The sequence below is a fragment of the Xenopus laevis genome, chromosome 2S, assembly GCF_017654675.1.
Source record: "Xenopus laevis strain J_2021 chromosome 2S, Xenopus_laevis_v10.1, whole genome shotgun sequence".
Taxonomy (NCBI): Eukaryota; Metazoa; Chordata; class Amphibia; order Anura; family Pipidae; genus Xenopus; species Xenopus laevis.
The window spans coordinates 137,795,701-137,812,032 of NC_054374.1; the positions used below are offsets into that span (position 1 = coordinate 137,795,701).

Genomic DNA, 16,332 nt, shown 5'->3' on the forward strand with positions numbered 1-16,332 from the left:
TTTACCAGTGATTCAAACGCAGGTCCAGGGAGGAGAGGGCATTGCCAAAGGTAAAGCTCACATACAGGCAAGTAACATTAAAAAAAATAAATAAAAGAATAGGGGTTATCGTTTATACCGCTTTTCAATTTTTCCACTGCAAAGTATTTTCGTTTTTGGCCTGCTTAGAGCGAAAACAAACTTTAATGTGACCCTCATTTAGCCCCTTCTCTTTGTGCGACTAAACACCTTCTCCATAATTCTGATAAACGAATTCAATTAACCAGTTCTGTGTGTCTACGTGTAGCTTATGTAATGGGCATTTAATTTATGCATCAACCCTCTACTCCTATTCTGTATTTATTTATATTCATGTATGTGCATATATATGTGTGTGTGTGTGTGTGTGTGTTTTATACATATATACACACACACAGGTCAAGCAAGGCTTATTCTGTATATAACGGAAATGTAAAAGCAGGAATATCTGGGTGCACTTATTTAACTGGAGTTTCATTTGAATATAGTATATGTGTTTCTGTGGAGCAGGGCACACGACGAAAAGCTTGCACAATGTAGTCTAATTTGTAGGCAAATACTTGTTGAAAGTAAAACGCTAATACCCAAAATACTGGTACTTTTTTTTTTTATATGTGATCTATTCAAAGTTCGTTTCCATTTCTTCAATTGCAGACAATTAAAGTACTTACAATGTATTCATAATATATATATATATATATATATATATATATATATATATATATATATATATATATATATATATATATATATATATATATATATATATATATATATATATATATATATATATATATATAATATATATATATATACTTCACTAGAGAATAGCATTGTTTTAAAGAAACCTCTAGGATGTGTGAATGCAAGGCCATTAAAGCGTTTCAGCTTCATAAATTGGTCTTTTGTTTCGATTACAGTTGTGCATGTTCAATGTGTGTGATGATTTAATATTTCCATTTAGATTCCTGCAATGAAGGGAGTGTAGTGGAGAGGGTACAAAAAGCAGAACCATTTCCTTCTAGTATCACCGAGGAATAAACTAACAGCAACACCCAGTTCAGTATCAAGGACACAGCTATATCAACGCCAAGTTGACTAATAAAGATTTCAATATGTAAAACTAGACCGAGTATTTTGCACAAAGCTTCCTGATAGTTGGGTGCTGCATTGGGAGAAATCCTGGGACACCGATTTAGTAAAACTGCAAGAACAATCCCTTTAGTGGCAGTATTGGTGGAAACTTCTTTTTATGCCTTTACGATTCTGTTTTCTTACAAAGGCTCGTTTCCGCTGGTTAAGACCCTAAACTGTATATGGCATGTTCATTTCACCTATAGAACACAGTAAAAAACCTTCTCTTGTAATCGCCATTTGGTTTCTAAGCAAAGCTATTGCACTCTTTATTGCCTCAATTTGTGTTCGCTTCCTTTCCAAAACAGTCTGGGAGAAAATAGTTCGATTTTACGAGATCCAAAGAAAATTCCACATTATATTATATACGCTGGGGATAAAGCTTGGTATGGCTACCGATATATTTTAATTTATAGTCGATGAAATGGAAGACCACCAGAGATATATATTATTTCACGTTCTTATTATTATTTGTTTGCCATAAGCAGTCTAATAATATACTCTCCTTGCAGAATGGCAAGTCTATTTATTTAGGGTACAATGTCTTCAGTGTAAATTACAATCTTATACTTGATTTTAATAAGCATGTTGCGTGTATTCACCGACCACTGCTTTGCATGTGACACTTTTATGTTTCATTGTATAAAAGACTAAATATTTATTCTTGCCATTTCTTCCACAGATTGGACGTCCGACATCACAGCTCGAAAATAATCATAATTCTTTTCCAAACACCCAGAAATATTTGGATGTACTGGATTGTTGTTGCACTGAATTGTGTTAGGACGCATAATTAAATAGTATTTAAAAAGTTGCCATTTGTTGCATTAAAGAAATTAAAATGCAACGATTTAAAAAAAAAATCTAATTTTTGCATAAAGGAGACAGAAAGGTAGACATTTAGTACCAATAAATTCTCATGGACTGGACTTTTACAAAACCAAAGTGATATGTGGCGCAACATTGTAGTCAGACAGATGCAGAAATACAGCAAAATATGAAAATAAAGATGAATAGAAAGCTAAAGATAATTGAATTCCAGGTGGTTGCATGGGAAGCAACATGGGATGATCAATGGTGAGATAGATAAATAGATAGATAGATATGTAGATAGATAGAAAGATAGATAGATAGATAGATAGATAGATAGATAGATAGATAGATAGATAGATAGATAGATAGATAGATAGATAGATAGATAGATCGATCGATCGATCGATCGATCGATAGATAGATAGATAGACCCATAGATAGATAGACCCATAGATAATAGTAATAGACAGACAGACAGACAGACAGACAGACAGACAGACAGACAGACAGACAGACAGACAGACAGACAGACAGACAGACAGACAGACAGATAGATAGATAGATAGATAGATAGATAGATAGATAGATAGATAGATAGATAGACCCATAGATAATAGTAATAGACAGACAGACAGACAGACAGACAGACAGACAGACAGACAGAGACAGACAGATAATAGATAGATAGATAGATAGATAGATAGATAGATAGATAGATAGAAAGAAAGAAAGATAGATAGATAGATAGATAGATAGATAGATAGATAATAGTAATAGATAGACAGACAGACAGACATACAGATATATAAACAAATAAATGATAGTGATGATTGATTGATAGATAGATAGATAGATAGATAGATAGATAGATAGATAGATAGATAGATAGATAGATAGATAGATAGATAGATAGATAATAGTAATAGATAGACAGACAGACAGACATACAGATATATAGACAAATAAATGATAGTGATGATTGATAGATAGATAGATAGATAGATAGATAGATAGATAGATAGATGTAAATATATATATCTAGATAGATGTGTGACTTCTAGGATAAACATCTACGTCCCAGAATCCCATTAATAAAACCCTCACATTTCTCACTTTATTATATTTTTGATGGTTAAGGGCCATTAAAATCCAAGCATTGTCTCCAGGAGACCGGATATTGTTTAAAGTTAAAAATAATTAGAATTATGATAAACATGGGTCATTAAAGAGGGAAGATATAAAATTCATCAACCTAAGTAGAACCCCCATTGGGACAACTGCTTTGCTCTAATTACAGAAAATAAATACGAACAAAAGCCATAAAAATCCAGAGGGTTAGGAATGTGTTTCTTTTCCCTCCAGAAAGAGTGCCTTGTGCTGACTAACACGACATTTTCTTTGGGCAAATGAAGGGTTCTGATTTAAATATTAATAGCTTTACCAGAGAATAGGGGGGGGGGGGAGCAGATGCAGCTCTGGAAATCTGACACCAGTAGGTCTTTGGAAATGTGCAGCTCAATCCCACGTTCAATACTACTCTAGGTTTCTGTCTGCTATTACCTACACATGTCTCCCCACTGGCATTAGCTTCATTGTCACGGGAAAGCAAATAACACGAAATAAAGATGTCTGAAATACTAACCTCTCCTAACAGCAGCCCACAAATGTATTTGGGGGGGATTAAGAGATGAAATTCCCCCCCTTTTGATCTCAGTTCCTATAAGCTTAAATGGCACTGGGGATGCCATTAGTTTTAGTGCAAGTCCAGCAGCCACAATAAAGGTGAAGGTCCATTTCCGTCCAGTTTTCGCCCAAATTGCTGCATAAATGTGATTTATTACCATCCACATCTTATAACCGTATCAGGGATCCAGGAGAAATATGATTACAAAACAATTTTAGTCAAACCTCCACCTTAAGATGTTGTGGTAGAAACTGAAAACTGTCTTCACACAAAACTTAAGCCTGGTTTCTTTATATTGCTTATTTCATGTTTAATTTTTTTTTTTGGTAATTGAAATCTCAGAATTGTAAAAGAGGATCATATTTCTGCAGAATAAAATAACTTTATTCCCATTATTTAACGTGCAGGATGATATGCTGTGAATCTGCTCCAAAATCAAAATACATTATAGACATTTACAAACACACAATCATAAGAGCAAACACTGACATATATACACATACATTGAAGAGACAGGCACAGGGAATACACGCACTAAACATAAAATAGTCACACAGTAAGTGGGAAGAAAACTCATATAGCTCCTCCCTATTTGTGTATTTTTGTGTGGATACTCTGCAACTGCTTCCACAATGGTATTCTGCCTCTGATTCAGGTATAGTGCAAAATTCTAATCACAGACACACACCCCTACCAAAAATGCACGAGCATCTGTCTGTCTATCTGTATATCTAGCTATCATCTCTATTTATCAATCATGTATTTATCAGTGTTAGATCTTACTCCTTAGAGAAGTAGATGAAAATACACATTGTATTTGGATCCATGTATTTGTTGGAAAAAAAACACCTATAAATAAAGAGAAAAAAAAAATATTGTATTTATCATTAATTTACCCGCACACAGGAATGTCTACTAGTTTAGAATAGGGCGTCAATCATTTAAATTTAAAGAAAAAAAATAGAACAACAGTTATGAAATTAATAAAAATATATAAAGTTAATTAAAATAATCATCCCCACTTCCCTACTAGATAGATAGATAGATAGATAGATAGATAGATAGATAGATAGATAGATAGATAGATAGATAGATGATAGATAGATAGATAGATAGATAGATAGATAGATAGATAGATAGATAGATATTAATTTAATACCGACAGAAGAGCGGTAAATGCTAAATAAAATGTGCAGGCTTTTATACAAACATTTTAATTAATTGAAAAATGCAAGTTTTAGATATACACTTAGAAAACACTAGTTCGATTGAGCATTATTTTAGGAACTACGAATGTTTTTAAATTCTGTATATTATACGTGATTGAATTTGTTGTTATATTATAGCTTTTTCGCTACTCCTGCTGTTTTAAATTAGGCGCAGCTATTACTGGATATAATATAGAATATATTATGTATCACGTCTATCTATACAGTAATTACTACTCGCACACACTAAATCAGGAGGGTTTTAAAGCAAGACATGAATTAGATATCACTTAACTCCTTTAATCAAAAAAACACACAGTAAACGCGGTTAGAAACCCTCAAACCACCAAATTAAGGCTATGCTTACAGAGAAACGAATATTACTTGCGGTTTATAATAAAATATGGTGTGTAGTCATTTTCTTTCTTCTAACTTGCTGCGTGTATTCGTGTGTTTGTGTATGTATTATTGCTGGTAGCCAACAACGAGTTTAAAACACAGAGAAAAATATCAGTGGAAGAATTAGAATAATTATTCCCTAACTCAGGGGATAAATCTGGGATTATTTTCAAACCGCTACATTTTGCTATATTTGCGCAAAGGCGCACACATAGCAACCCTAATGTACCAAACACAATTCTGGGATGAATCAGAACTCATCTTAGCTTCAAACTACCTACAAAAAGACACAGGAAGCCGAGAAAAGTGAAGGCCATCTTCATAATGTTAATTCAGAAAAGAAACAAGCTTTTTTGCTGATTTGCACTTGCCCTTGGATAGTTGTGTCTGTAAACAGCCACACACTCATACTTGCACCGACATATGCAGAAAGAATAAGCAAAAACCAGGGAAGCGATGAACATTCACAAACAATATCTATATTTACAAACCTACAAGTACATCGATGAATATTAGATATTTTTACATAAAAAAAAATAAAAGTGCACGACTCTGGGTGTAAAAATGATCACATATTTTACAACTACAAAAGCTGCTGCATTTAATATTCCTTTTGAAACACGCAGTAGAAGTAAGACAGGCCAAAGCCTTTGTGGAAGTTCAAGTTGCTGAGGAGAATGAGAATAAGGAAAGAATGAGCACCTGAGTGCCTTCTACCGGCGACAGGGAAGAATAGTCTGTGCGTCTCACATACAAAGCCACATGGAACAGGCTGTATAGGATGTGGGATGTAAGGAGTTAAGGTGGGATTCAAGCTTGAAGAAGAAAGAACACAAACGAAAGCAGAGGCGGAATTCAGCCTCAGAGAGTCGGGAAAGTGGAGCTCAACAGAACATACAGAAATGATACACAGGGCAGGAGGAGGATGGGATTCACCCATCTTAAAGAGCCCAGTCATGAAGAGGCTCCTGCTGCAGTCCTGACCGTGTGCACAGGGTCCCCAAAAGCTGCTGCTCCCCTCAAGTCCATTTGCCAAAGCCACTGCCTCTGTTCGTACAGGACTGCCAGTTCCAGTCTGATTTACAAACAAACCTCAAGTGCTGCTTGATATTCCCAGAGAGCCTGGAGTATCTGCAACAGTCTGACCGCAGCAACAGGACTAAACTGACGCAGCCAAGTTTACACCTCACAACCTCAGAGTAGTAATGAGCGACCAACTGAATGACTGTCGGTTTGAGTGTAGGTGTGAGTGTGTGTGTGTGTGTCTTTGTGTTGGTGAGTCAACAGATTAACTTGTGCCCAGTCTGCTTGCTTTGGCCAAATGAGCAGAAGACAAAGCACAGCATCGAGCCTGTGCCAGAACCAAATAATAGAGTTGTGTGTAGGAGCTGGACAATTTACTGTAGGGAGCAAGACAATTAAACAGCTCCCTCTCTTTCATGACTACAGAAACTGCACAAGGAGTGGAACGGTTGCTGGGGATCACGAGAAAGAATAGGTACTTGTTTGTCTATGCGCTGCGTTTTGCGTCTCAAAGGGAACTCCTAAGAAATGGCAAGTAATTTAATCGCCTTGCTTAGCCCCTGAACCTCCATCCCCAACCCCTAGCCACAAATATTCAGCAATGATTTTGTACCTTTGCACATGCCATGAAATTGAATTGTAAGAGGCTTCAGCATGAGTTTTCCTTTGTGATCATTGGAGTAATGATACAGTAAATTGTTCATGTCAAAGTTCCGCTTTACCATTTATGTAAGTGTAAATAAAATCCCAACAATAATAAAAATATATGTGTTACCCCCGCCTCGCCAGCATTACATTCTTATTCAAGCTCACACAATATTCATGTTCTATAAACACCACCCTTGCCTTGAAATTGCATATTTAAATAGCCCCCTTGACTCTTCCACATGCCTTTATATCTCACTTTATTACAACGGGTGTGGGCAATGGCCTTGACTCTACTGAAGTTCAAAGACGTCTAAAAATTCAGATTTTTGTTTCATGGATTAAATAGATTCTGGTGGCCAAAAGTAAAGTTACTTAACACAACTGAAGTTACTCAAACTTTACTTTTCACTGAGGTTGTAGACCCATTGTGGAAACGGGCACCAACACAAAACACACTCCCAAATAATCATTAATACATATACAATTCAAGTACTCACATGAACTCCCCCACCTTTTCGCCAGGACTACGGTTTAGTTGCCCCGAACAAGTGTCACCTCATCTGTGCCCGGTTGGATTTGGTAAGAGCTTATTGCCTTCGAAAATAAGCCACAATAGAAAGGGTTAAACGCCTTTTTGGCTCTGCTACCTACTAGTGCTTTAAACTCCCACATGGTCCATAAACTTGAGTTTTACAACTAACATTCCTTTTACCTCTAGGAAACTTTGAACTAGTCCACCAGATTCTTTGTAACTTGGGCTGCAGATAGAAGAATGAGAAGAAAGGGAATGGCAAGCAAAGAATAAAATTGTGTGTTGGGGGGGGGTGCTGGTGAGATCTCCCTCCTATTTCCCCTCATAGACACTTTTCTACATGTTTACTGTTTACAGCGGAAGCCTGTGTATATGGCCCTGCAGAGTCATTGAGACAAAATAAGCTGTTTTTGTGCACATTTTATGACATTGTCTAGACTGCTCTCTTTTGTCCAAGAATCCTCAGCTGTTACGGGAATTAGCCCTTGTACATTTGGGCTCTTTTAACAACATTTTAGTATTTTCTTTACACTTATAACTTCATTCTTTGTCATTGTTTGAAACTAAAACTATTGCCCTGTGAACACGTGTTTATACAGCTAAACACTTCACTTACAGATTAATGTCAAGACCAATAATTGCAATTTAGTATTTTTTCTTGAATTCTTTGCATGCAGGCATTTTCTTTATTGCTGTCTTTTTAATCTATTTATCTATCTGTCTACCCATCATCTATCTATCGCTATCTATCTATCTATCTATCTATCTATCTATCTATCTATCTATCTATCATCTTCATTTTTTTTATACTGACAATTTTTTAACAATACAAACATTATATTGGTATATAATTGTTTAAATCGTTGCAGGTATACTCATAGAGTTACCCAAAATAATATACACACAATTAAACAAAACAGACAAAAATAATAAAAAAAGCAAAAGGCAGTGTAACGTATTATATCTGTATATCTATATAGCTATATCTATATCTATATATATATATATATATATATATATATATATATATATATATATATATATATATATATATATATATATATATATATATATAATCTATCATCTATCTATCTGTCTGTCTATCATCTATCTATCTTTCAATCTATATTATCTATCTATTCTATCTATCCATCATCTATTATCTATCTATGTATCTTTCAATCTCTCTCTCTCTCTCTCTCTCTTTCTCTCTCTCTCTCTCTCTCTCTCTCTCTTTCTCTCTATCCATCCTATCTATCTAGCTATCTCTCTATCTCTATCTGTCTATCTATCTATCTATCTATCTATCTATCTATCTATCTATCTATCTACACATCTATCATCTATCATCTATCTATCTATCTATCCTATCTATCTATCTATCTATCTATCTATCTATCTATCTATCTATCTATCTATCTATCTATCTATCTATCTACACATCTATCATCTATCTATCTATCTATCTATCTATCTATCTATCTATCTATCTATCTATCTACACATCTATTATCTATCTATCTATCTATCTATCTATCTATCTATCTATCTATCTATCTATCTATCTATCACACAGCCTATACAGTGAATGACACCTTAATTTAAAGAAATAGCTGAGGTTGGTTTGATGTGCTGCACGTAATGTGCCGAACTCTAGCCACGAATATTCTCGCTAATCCACATTGTAAGCAAATAAAATATCTGCAACAGCTGTTTAAATCCTCACTTGTTTGCGATTTGTTTTATGAGAAACAAGCCCCTATAATATCTCTGTATACATTATACGCAGCGGCCTAATCATCGTGCAACTGGCTTTACTAGCTGCATTAATGAGAACTTTGTGGTTCAGCTATTTTGCTTAGATCTGGCATCTCCCACTAGGCAACACCACAATTGCTGTTTTGTAAGGCGCACAGAAATGAATGACAGCAGAGTAACAATTTCGGATTTTACAGAAGTATAAGCAAACAGTTTCCTGTAGCTCACAATAGTTGAAGCTATAATATAAAATCACATGAAAGTGTAATTAAATTGTAACAGAAACAATAATAAAAGAGGGCTTGTTTATTTATTAATACAGAAAGATACATGCATGAAACGTTGCTGATATGTGGAAGTCTTTATTCATTAACAGTTTGATCTATGGGAGGATTAGGATCCATGATTTATCTCAATGGTTATTATCCTATCATAAACGAATTAATTGTGCTTATGTGTATAACATTGCCTGGATTCTAATGAAATGCTGAATTTGTATTAATTGTTTTGTTGTCGCCCCTGTAACGATGAAATATGACGAATTACAGCCAATGGCACGAGGATACCTAGTACAGTAAAAAAATGTTGGGCCAAACAAATTATGAGAGAGAAGAATGGCATCTAGTCAGTTAGTATTCCCAATGTATTGCACTCATCCATCCACCGGGCTCGCCCTGCTTTGTCTTCTGATCAAATGGGGATATTTACAGATCTCCCATAATACTGGGACCCAGATGAACTAGTGATAAGAGATTACAAACAACAAAAAGGATAAAATGAAACATTGTGTTAAAGGGGAAGTAAATGTAAAACATAGAACTCACATACCAATGCGATATAAAAAAGACAAATACACGTGCACAGTTTGTGTGTGTGTGTGTGTGTGTGTGTGTGTGTGTGTGTGTGTGTGTGTATATATATATATAATGTTCAAAATGGACGAGCACTCCAAAATTAAATTGAAAAATTAATTGAAAAATAATAGGAGTGCTGGTCCATTTTGAACATTATACACAATACTTTGACCAAGCACCCAGCATTGGATTCTGGAGTAAGAGTGTATATATATATCCACACACACAAGTTTATGTTTGATGTGTTTACTTTAAACACCCAACTGTAACAGCACCCTTTCCACATATAGCTGCACTTTGTACATATAAAATATACATAGCATTGATATTAAACAGAATGATGTGTTTGGATGCTGAGTACTAAAGGCAAAGTATACAGTGACGGAGTGGAAACGTGATTTACAAATGTTCACACACTCACACACGCAGCAGACACAAGCACTTCCAGATAGTATTCACTGATTAATCATAGAAACTTTGGCCATTGTCTTCATTGTGATTGGCGCGTCCTTTTTTGGCTCTAAAAACAAATGTCAAGATGAGCATTGTTTTCACAGCTGTAGATTTTAACTGGATGATCTAGCTCTGCAGAAATCCACTTCTTCGACATTAAATAAAAAAAAAAAAAAAAAAAAGAAGTCAATATCTGTCTGTAAATTGTTTCATTTACACCAAGTGCTCCTGGCAAAAGGTACATTTGTTACCTGGTAATGTTCATATAGAAACATGGAAGAGAGAAGGCTCAGACTCTGAGCATGATTGAGGACTCAGAGAGGACAAGCCATGCTGTAAGATCCACTCTCCACAAGTACAGTGCATGAATTTACACACAAAAAAAAGAGCAAGTTCACAGCAATGGGTTTCCAGAAAAGTACTGCAGTCGGTCCCTGCTAAGTTTTTTTTCTTTCATTCTTCTGTTCTGAAACCAAATTTTAACCTGGCGGTCAGTGAGATTCAGCATTCTGGACAACTGAAGCCTCTTCTCTTTGTTAATATACACATTGAAGAAAAACTCCCTCTCCAATTCTCGGATCTGGAACTTAGTGTAGGGACACCGCTTCTTCCTTGTACGAGGAGCACCTTAAAATGATAAAAACAGAGCTTAAACACTAAGACTAGATTGTGATGCTGCTTCCTCATATTCCTATGGACTCACTCTACACTACCTGGATACAATTCTGAAGTGCATATAGTCCCTACAAAATGTACACAGGCAAGATATTTGTAGGAATAATGCACAGCACCCATTGAAAAAAAAATTAAACTTAATTTATAATAAAAAAAGGTTCTATTAAATTTTCTTTTCACAGTGTATATCTATAGCAATGACTATGTAGCATGGTTGCAGTCTGACTAGCTATCCATCTCTTTGTCTACCTATCTCTATGCGATCAGTCTATGCTATACTCAAATACAGCCAAAAGCACCATTTTTAAATAGATATTATATATATATATATATATATATATATATATATATATATATATATATATATATATATATATATATACACACTCGTTGAGTATATTTGTAAAAAATAAAAGCCTATTTTGGGATGGAACTGCGCCCAATGAAAGAGGTATATATATATATATATATATATATATATATATATATATATATATATATATATATATATATATATATATATATATATATATATGATAGCAGTATATATCCCTCTTTCATTGGGCGCAGTTTCATCCCCAAATAGGCTTTTTTTTTTGCAAATATACTCAACGAATGTGAACATTTGCCTTTATCCCCATGCAGGCATTGCATGACAACACGTGTGTGAGCCTCCATGTACTTTGTAGCAAGCAAATACATAAAGGGTTGAACATAAGGTTGTAAGGCAGTTGTTATTTGCAGATTAATACAGACACAAATAACACAACTTGTAGTGTGTTTCCGGTGTGCATAAATATCGGCTCCAGAAAGAAATGAATGAAATGATAAAATGAATTTCGTGTTTTGATGATGGATACAAAGACTGCAAAAAAAGCATTCACAATGCGGTTGTTTGTTTTCCTTGCCAATGTAAGCAGACACATGCATGGACACACACACACATTTGTTTCCCTTGCCAATGTAAGCAGGCACATGCATGGATCATACACAAATACACACAGACACACACACACACACATATTTGTTTCCCTTGCCAATGTAAGCAGGCACATGCATGGATCATACACACACACACACATATTTGTTTCCCTTGCCAATGTAAGCAGGCACATTCATGCACCATACACAAATACACACATAACACATACACACATCACACACAGACACATATATATATAAATATATATAGTATATATATAAATATATATATATACACACACACACACACACACACACACACACACACACACACACACACACACACACACACACACACACACACACACACACACATATATATATATATATATATATATATATATATATGCATATAAAACACATATAGATATATACCAGTGTGTCTTAAAAGCCAATTAAAGATAATCTGCATGACAGTTTTAAGGGGAAAAAAAAGCAAGAAGTAGGACATTTCAGTGAATGGAGAAGAAAACCAAGGTTATGTTCTATCCAAATGCCTTTTCACCTCCACAGCCCACAAACAAAAACCCCAGTTAAAATGCCCCTAGAAGTTCATGATCAAAGTGAATATTTGGCATGGGGGGGCTGCCATCTGCATGATCCCCCCCCCCATCCCCCTTGAAAGAAAGAAAGAGAAAAAAAGCAGCGATTTGAATAAAATCCCCTTGTTTGTTTGTGGCTCCTCTGCCTCTCTCAGCGCTTCCCTTTTCTGCTCCAAAGAGCTTTCCCATCGTAAAACGTCTCTCGTCGGAATAAAGAGCTTTTGTAGGTTTAATAAAATCCTTTGAATGCTTATAAAACTCCACATAAAACGTGACCGAGGAAACACCGCACTAGCCCCCTAACCTCCCCCATGCGCTGCTGCTGCTGCCTGGGATACTGGGCAAAGCTCTACCTACTGGAATTGCTGCTCTTGTTTCCTTCCTTGTTGGTGACAGAAGAGGATGAGGCTGAAGAGCCCGGGTTTGTATTTTCCTCTTCGTCTTCCGGGTCTAGTCCCTGCTCAGCTCCGGATGACAGAGCGCCGGTTTGGGGGTCACTGTCCATCTTGCCATCGCTCTTGGGAACACAGTCCTCTGCCTGGCTGTCTGCTCCACTGTAAGCATTGTCAAAGAAACGATCAAATCCTTGGGGCAGCACAGTGTTTTTGCTCATACTGGAGTAGAAGCCGCTTGTAGGGTGGTTGGAGTTGGGAAGGTGGTGATGGTGGTGGTGGTGGTGATGGCTGTACACGCTTTCGTTTTTCATTAGCATTTCGGTCATGCTAGAAGAAGGAGGGAGGCACTCTCTGTGCATCAGATCCTCAGCTGCAGGGTAGCAGGAGGCGTAGTTGCTTCTAGGGTGCCATTTACTGGAGGGGTCTAGACCATAGGAAACCTCTCGCACTGGCTGGGAAAGGTTGGTGGAATACGGATAAGAGATCTGGCGAGAAGGGGCCTGGGGCAGGAAAGAGGATACAGTAGAAAATTCAGGCACATAGTAAGTGCAGCTGGGGAGGTACAGGTTGGAAGCGCAGCCTGTCCGGTCTCCAAATTCAGCACTCCTCTCTTTGCGCGATTGCGAACAAAAGTTGCTCAGGTTAACCGAGTTAAACATCTTTCTCCCTTTCTGGCTCTATAGATAGATGTTTTGGAGGCGATCTGCAGAGGGGGAAAAATTTGGGATGGCTGGATGACGCGCTGTCCTTAGTCTTAGTCTCTCCCCAGGAGCACGTGATGATGCCCAAGTAGATATTGCCATATATCAGTCCTGGAGCACTTAGAGGCGTAGGAGGGTTCACTTAGGTAAGATCTGAGAGAGGTTCAAAAACGATTGGTTTTCAAACACCGCAGAAACATTATGAAAATCAATTGCAGATTTGTATTCATTTTTTTTTCTCTCTCTCTCTTTTAGGCACTCCCCTTGTGTGAGCATTGAGAAGAAAAAGGATCATTTCAAGGGGTGGCTGGGAGGGAGTTGGGGGGGGGGGGCTTTTGAAGTTTTCAATTTGGTCTCTGCTTTCTAGATCCCCCCCCCCTGTCAGGGGGATTTGCACTCACTAGAAATAAGTTGACTCTCATTTTCCCACCTAATGCGTCAACTTTGAGGGGCACACACTGCAAAGAGATCAAATACAATTGCTAGGGGCAATGCAGAGTTTTGGGGGTCACTATAAGTCTTCGAACATTTGTAAAATCCAGCTCTAGAGCCATTACATCTGTATACTATTCATGCTACGTACTCTTAGAAAGAAAGTCATTAACAGACTCCTTGCAATAACTAATTGCCTTCTTGTAGATGTTTTTTTTATTATGTCAGCCATGAAATAAATCAAGTTCAACGCCGTGGAGGTATGGACCTTAAGATAAGCCAGGCTTAACATGACAAAATCAAAGCTTCAGACTTCAGGAGGCACCTACGATGAAACTAGATCTGCTTCTCTTAGATTTTTTATAATGCCAGTAAAAGAACAACCAACGGTCCAAGGAAACTATTTTACATGTTCAAAAGTAAAAGTCGGGAGTAGGAATCTAAATATGTTTCCACCACTGCACTTGTTTATTGTGACATGGAACATTACTCTTAGGATAATTATTTTATTTTATTAATCGTTGATTCTGTTTTCATCGTCCGCACTACTCACAACAGAGCATCTTCTTTGTTTCTACACTCACTTTAGTGAAATAAAGAACATTTCCACCATACACTTTAGGTGTACAGTACTCAGTTACCAAATTCCATGGTCTGAATGGGGTGTATATAGATAGATAGATAGAATTAGCAAAGCAGGCCTTATTAGGTATTTAGGTATACAGTACCAAATACCATGGTCTGAATGGGGTGTGTATATACACACACACACACACACACACACACACACACACACACACACACACACACACACACACACACACACACACACACACACACACATATATATATATATATATGATAGATATAAAGAATTAGCAAAGCAGGCCTTATTATTTCGTAATTCTAACTTGCACTAATTCTGTCTATGTCTTTTCAACATAAAACAAACACTAATTAAAGTAATAAGTGAGATTGTGACAGATATTTATTTAAATATTGTTCTCTAATACTATGCAAAAAGCCAAGTTTAAAAAAAAAAAAGTAGCCAGTTTATATGAATTTAAATAGATGCGTTTAGCCTTTTGCTATGTGAAAGGGGGAAAAAAACACTGTATATTCATATGAACTATAATATATACTGGAAATGTATGGTACAACCAACAAGTCTACCAAATAAAAACGCACAATACACCACAACTAAATATGTACCTGCTTAGATTTCCGAAAATTGCAAGCGTACATCTCAATTTATTTTCTAATATGGAGAATGAATAGAAAATGTAAGAAAGAGTTAATTACAATGAATGGAAATCATATTTCATTTCGAGTGCGTGTGTTTCACAAATAAAATTTGCGTTTAGTGCATTTTTTCCCTTTTGCTTTAGCTCTTCTGTTGTGGGATCAGCGTATTTGTTTGCAAAACGTGTGTGATTTGTTTTCCTTACGAATATATTTAGGTGCAGATGTGTAGCATCTATGACAACTCCAACATGCAATGTTAATGTGCTAGCCTGCCTGTGTGTGTTTGTGTAGCATTTTGTATGTGTGTGTGTTTATCAATTTGTGTTATTCGTATATACAAATTTCTGTATAATAGTTTTATATATGATGATCCATCGCCTGGAGCACATAAGTTTTAATTAAAGTGTCACTTGTGTTTCAGTTTGGCATTGGATAGAATTGATACAAACTAACAACCTTAAGCTATGGTTTATGGCAGTCGTTAGATCCTGTAGTCTCTCATCCATTACAAACCAGACAGCAACAATATCGAACATGAGAAAAAGAGCTTAACATATCAACTTGCATTGTTGCAGTGGTGCATCTGGATATAAAACAAACAAAATAAACCATTAAAAGCATCTTGGCAGAATACATATTAGAAAAGTCTTAGTATTCTCTATCAGAACAACACCCTTTATTGATACAAAAAAAGTGCAAAAACCGGTCCGGAAATAAAAATCAAATATCTCATAAGTCTGTTCCTTGAATTGTTTCGAGAGCAAGTTAAAATAAAGGATTCGCGAGCTGACTGAGACAACTGGAGAGACAGAGCACTTGAATTTGACCAATGTCAAT

General features: G+C 36.2%; 2 protein-coding genes and 1 long non-coding RNA gene across 3 annotated transcripts in view; 1 reads left to right on the forward strand and 2 right to left on the reverse strand.

Annotated features, from left to right (window-relative positions):
• The window catches only part of LOC108709895 (homeobox protein Hox-C10), a 6,318-nt gene extending 5,679 nt beyond the window's left edge, over positions 1–639 (reverse strand). Inside the window, exon 1 of the mRNA XM_018250138.2 lies at positions 1–639. This exon is cut by the window's left edge and continues 1,070 nt beyond it. The gene's annotated coding sequence lies outside the window, so the exon portion shown is untranslated.
• Positions 640–10,800: 10,161 nt separating this feature from the next.
• Positions 10,801–14,076, reverse strand: hoxc11.S (homeobox C11 S homeolog). The gene is made up of 2 exons (XM_018250140.2): positions 13,080–14,076; positions 10,801–11,151 (listed from the first exon to the last, which is right to left on the reverse strand). Exons 1-2 carry the CDS (start codon positions 13,774–13,776, stop codon positions 10,919–10,921), a joined length of 930 nt encoding a protein of 309 aa, XP_018105629.1. The 5' UTR covers positions 13,777–14,076; the 3' UTR covers positions 10,801–10,918.
• Positions 13,828–15,093, forward strand: LOC121400692. Its single transcript, XR_005965919.1, has 2 exons — positions 13,828–13,964; positions 14,074–15,093. It is a non-coding gene; the product is annotated as an uncharacterized LOC121400692 (long non-coding RNA).
• The last annotated feature ends 1,239 nt before the right edge of the window (positions 15,094–16,332 follow it).

What these genes read in the sequence shown, in the direction of transcription:
- hoxc11.S (XM_018250140.2), bottom strand. Translation starts at nt 13,776, where the DNA reads ATGTTTAACTCGGTTAACCTGAGCAACTTTTGTTCGCAATCGCGCAAA. An exon ending in AAACAAGAGCAGCAATTCCA is followed by an intron (nt 11,152 to 13,079) that starts GTAGGTAGAGCT and finishes TATCATTTTAAG; the next exon opens with GTGCTCCTCGTACAAGGAAG.